Source organism: Gastrolobium bilobum, unplaced genomic scaffold (genome assembly GCF_033153095.1).
Source record: "Gastrolobium bilobum isolate Gb01-03AN ecotype WA unplaced genomic scaffold, APGP_CSIRO_Gbil_v1 utg38482, whole genome shotgun sequence".
Taxonomy (NCBI): domain Eukaryota; kingdom Viridiplantae; phylum Streptophyta; class Magnoliopsida; order Fabales; family Fabaceae; genus Gastrolobium; species Gastrolobium bilobum.
This window is the reverse complement of record NW_026900079.1, coordinates 72,013-77,028: the sequence shown is the minus strand read 5'-3', so window position 1 is coordinate 77,028 and position 5,016 is coordinate 72,013. Positions and strand designations below refer to the sequence as shown.

General features: G+C 34.3%; 1 protein-coding gene across 1 annotated transcript; it reads left to right on the top strand.

The window, feature by feature from the left end:
- Positions 1-809: 809 nt before the first annotated feature.
- On the top strand, positions 810-4,090 carry LOC133295227 (protein NRT1/ PTR FAMILY 4.4-like). The gene is made up of 5 exons (XM_061494031.1): positions 810-933; positions 1,320-1,537; positions 2,099-2,536; positions 2,945-3,087; positions 3,283-4,090. The coding sequence occupies exons 1-5, from the start codon at positions 810-812 to the stop codon at positions 4,088-4,090; spliced, it is 1,731 nt and encodes a 576-aa protein (XP_061350015.1).
- Positions 4,091-5,016: the final 926 nt, after the last annotated feature.

The following is a 5,016-nucleotide window of genomic DNA, read 5'->3' as shown; positions in this document are numbered from 1 at the left end:
GATTGCATTAATGTTTAATAGCTTTATGTGTTCTACTAGCACTGATTTTGGTTGGTATTGGAAGTTGAAGTTATAGGTTTGAGAAAGAAGGATTTAGAGATGCTTGAAGTATTACACTAAAAGATATTAGATTTGAAATGTTCAACAATATTATCTCCAGCCTAAGGAAAACTCTAGAAATAATGTAAGCTATTGGACTCCGGTCCATATCCAAACGATCATCTTTCATCTATTAGACTTGTATATGTGCATATAATTGTACTATATTATTAATATATCCAACATTAGCATCAAGGGAAATTCAAAAGGACAAACATAGTTTACTTATTTTGCACTATTTAGAGTGTATTGAGAAGTAAAAAAGAGAATAGTAGATAAATTTGCTCGATTCTGTGAAAGGGATAACCCACTTTGAGAGCTGAGATACCAACTAAAATGATCATGATTTCTTAAGGGATAGTGCTTGGATAGAAAAGCAAGGTCCATAGTATCCGGAACCACCCCTATATAGTGGGTGGGAACAGACATTACACTTGTAGTAGTAGTAGTAGCAATGGATATCAAGTGTGTGGGGTGGCTGACGTTTTTTTTTGTATAGTTTGTAGCTCAATGGGCCATGCCACAACTGATTAGTCAACTTGATGAGGCTAATATAAAAAAACCCTGTAAGAATGGCTGACTGCCTTATAAATACTGGCCTAACCCGCTCATTTTCCTGTCACAAAATCTCAAAGCAACTCTTTGAGAAGAGAGGTTGAAGTCCAAGTAGTTTGTGTCTTTTAGGGAAGATAATAGGCAAAGTGGGAATGATGGATGTGGACAAAAGGGTGTCTTCATGTGAGGTTATCATGGAGGACACATATGTTGATTGGAGAGGCAGACCCTGCAAACGTGACAAGCATGGTGGAATGAGTGCTGCTGTTTTTGTCCTTGGTCTCTCTTTGTCACACTTATTTTCCCAGTTTGTGTTGGATATATTTATTTTCTTGAAATCAATTTTCTTTCTTTCAACTCCTGTCATTTTAGTTACGTAGTTTGCTCAATTACAAATAGCCAAATGCAGCTTTCTGGTTTTGGTTGGTACTGGTATCTTCTCTTTAAAATGATTATAATTATAAATAGACCTTCTGGTTTGGAATTACATGTCTATTTGAATGTGAAAGTGAATCCGCAGATGTAAACTTTCATGCTTTCATATCTTTTTTTCTATCTTTGCCATAGCTCATAAGGTTTGGAGGAAAATGATGAGACAAAACAACTATAATAATAATAATACCGATGATGATAGACAATTGTTTGGTTGTTGATTGGTGACACAGGTCTCCAAGCATTTGAGATGATGGCAATTGCTGCTGTTGGGAATAATCTCATAACATATGTGTTCAATGATATGCACTTTCCACTGTCTAAATCTGCAAACATAGTGACAAACTTTATAGGGACAATCTTTCTTCTCTCTCTCCTTGGTGGGTTCTTATCAGATTCTTATCTTGGGAGCTTCTTGACCATGTTGATATTTGGCTTTGTGGAGCTCTGTGTATGTCCGTTCTTTAACATGTCCCTTTTCTTATACTTTAAAATTTGTTCATTGATTACCTGCAACTAGCATATTCTTGATTCTTGCCTGCTTCCTAATATCTTTATCAGTTTTAAATTAAATAATGTATGCCAATCTTTGATTTAACATAATCTACTATGAGTTTAAAAAGATGTATGCAATTCTTATGAAGGTTTCTATTCTACAACCCACAGTTATGCATCTCCTATGAGAAAATTGAAGATTCCTATAGAAAACACAAATATATGTAATCAAAGAAAACAAAGAATAGGGTAGAATTATCACAACCAACCATTTCACCTAAAAGCTTAAGCTTATAAGTGATGAGGCTTTTATGGTTTTATATTATATCTCTCTAACAAACTTTTTTAAACAAGAGTCCTTTGGGCCGGCAATGAGGATCGTATCTGTGATCCAGTAATAATCTTGGCTCTAATACCATGATAAACAAACATTTCAACCTAACAGCTTAAGCTGTTAAGTGATGAATCTTTGATATTTTTATATTATATATCTATGAGATTTTGGATTTTGTGACAGGGTTTTATACTACTCTCAGTTCAAGCACATCTTCCACAGTTAAGACCACCTACTTGCAGAATGTTAGATGGCAACCCTTGTGTGGCAGCAAATGGCTACAAGGCATTCATATTCTTTCTTGCTCTATACTTGGTGGCTTTGGGAAGTGGATGTCTAAAACCCAACATAATTTCCCTAGGAGCTGATCAGTTCTGGAAGGATGAACCTTCACAAAATAGGAAGCTTTCTACTTTTTTCAACATTGCCTATTTTGCCTTCTGCATGGGTGAGCTTGGTGCACTAACACTTCTCGTTTGGGTCCAAACTAACTCCGGAATGGATGTCGGGTTTGGAGTTTCAGCGGCAGCCATGGCAGTAGGTTTGATAAGCTTGATATCAGGAGCATTTAGATATAGGAACAAGCCACCCAGGGGAAGTATTTTCATCCCTGTTGCTCAGGTAACTATATCATTTAGATTTGCCTTGTTCAGAATTCACAACCTTGGATGCTTTGAAACCTTTCTTCTTTTGTCACAAAATTTCACAAACAAATATCTTTAGCAATATAACTATCTTATCTGTTTGTATTTAATGAAATTTTGGTTCAATGGGTAAGGGGAAATAAGAAAATTTTTAGGGTGGGAAATAGGAAAGAGTACAAAGTACAAACTTTTGTCAATTATTTAAATACAAGTTATCATTATCAATACTTAAATATTACCTCTCTATGCATAAATGAAGTTCAATCCTAGGAACTTATTTTCTCTCTGTGCATAAATACTTAAATATCTTTAAACCTTCACTCGTAATTTAAAGACATGTTAAATGATACATAAATAATCTTATTTTTGGTTTTGTACTCGTCAGGTTTTTGTAGCTGCAATAACTAAGAGAAAGCAAATATGCCCTTCAAATACAGAGAAGCTTCATGGAAGCCAAAACAGTAGGCCAAACCATGTTTCAGCAACATCAACTAAGATCAACAGCTTCCTCCATTCAAAAAGGTTCAGGTGCGTGGGATATCAAATTCATTGTGAGGGGGTTAAGACACAGTCTTTTTTGCCCTGTTATAACCAAAGGCGAGGAAAATATAATGTTTACAAATTTAAAAAGTATTTCTTACAGAAATTCTCTTGTTACCATTGATTGCACAATATTTAATATCAAAGATTTTTTTTTTTCTTAAATATATATATATATTGTAGATTCCTTGACAAGGCATGCATCAAAATCCAAGAAGGAACTCAGGCCAAGGAAAGTCCATGGAGATTATCCACAATGGCACAAGTGGAGCAAGTCAAGATAATTATATCAGTTATTCCAATTTTTGGCTGCACCATCATTTTCAATACCATTTTAGCTCAGCTCCAAACATTTTCAGTACAACAAGGAAGTTCCATGGATACCCACATCACAAAAGAGTTGAAAATACCACCAGCTTCACTGCAGTCCATCCCTTACATCTTGCTTATCTTTTTTGTCCCTATATATGAAACAGCTTTTGTACCAATTGCGCGAAGATTCACTGGTAAGGATTCTGGGATCTCCCCTTTGCAGAGGATTGGCATTGGACTCTTCATTGCTACCTTTTCAATGGTTTCAGCAGCCTTGGTAGAGAATAAAAGGAGAAACTTGGCTTTACATTCAAATGAGAAGTTGTCAATCTTTTGGATTGCTCCTCAGTTTCTAATCTTTGGCCTCTCAGAAATGTTTACTGCTGTTGGGCTCATAGAGTTCTTTTACAAACAATCATTGGAAGGGATGCAAGCTTTTTTAACTGCTATGACTTATTGTTCATATTCATTTGGATTCTACTTGAGCTCACTCATGGTTTCTCTCGTGAACAAAATTACCTCAAGTTCTGGTAGCGGCTGGCTCGTTGACAATGACCTTAACAAGGATAGGTTGGACCTTTTCTATTGGCTTCTTGCATCCCTCAGCTTCTTCAATTTCCTTAATTATCTTTTCTGGACAAGATGGTATTCTTCCAACCTTTCAGTTGAAGAGTTATAGAGTTACAAAGCTTCGAATTTTCTTTCGTTGAAATGTGTCGTACACCTACTAGTTAGTCGCTCAATTTTTCTTAAGCTCGACGTAATTGGATATTGTATTATAGAAGAAAGAGAAACACATTAGGTGAATTTCCATGATATACTTAAAATAACTAGCTGAAGCTAATATAATGGCCTACAAGTTAGAGGATATCTCTTTTCTTCTTATGTGTCTACTCATGACCATCTATCATTTAGAGGAGACTTTCCGTTTTTTATTTTAATTTATGGGAAAAAGGAACAACTTAGTGGTGGTAGGTAGGGTATGCGTTATGCTCTGTCTTCATAGCAGATCTATATTTTATTGCGATGTAGATTGATTGTCTTGGAAAATAGCGCTGTAGGTATGTAACAAGCAAGCTGTTACGGTTGAAACGAAGACGTTTGGTTGAAGAAAAAAAAAAAAAAAAAACTGACAATCTCAATTTTTAAAAATATTTTTTATATTTAATTTACGATAATATCCGTAAATTTAAAATTTAAAAAAAATTCAGTTTCTCGAAATTCTTGAAATACCAAACGCCTCCTGAATACATGTGAATCAAATTGTTTCGTAGACATTTATTAATAGGAAGTCAAGAAAATACGATCCTGATTATGTTTTGGTTTAATTTTTAAATAACTATTTTTTAGAATAATTAATAGAAATTTGAGCTATTGTGGAGTTAGTTTTGTGTACTTGAAGGAGTGAAGTATAGCGATTCATAAGCTAGATTAAGTCTAGTATGAGTTAGATGTAGACTTTATTCTAGAATTGGTTTATTAACATTACATATGATATTAGGCGCAGTTACAATTATATTAATTGAATTAAATTACAAATAAAAAAATTCTTTTCTTTTCTACTTGAACATTACTTATGTACTTACATAATTCAAATACTTAATT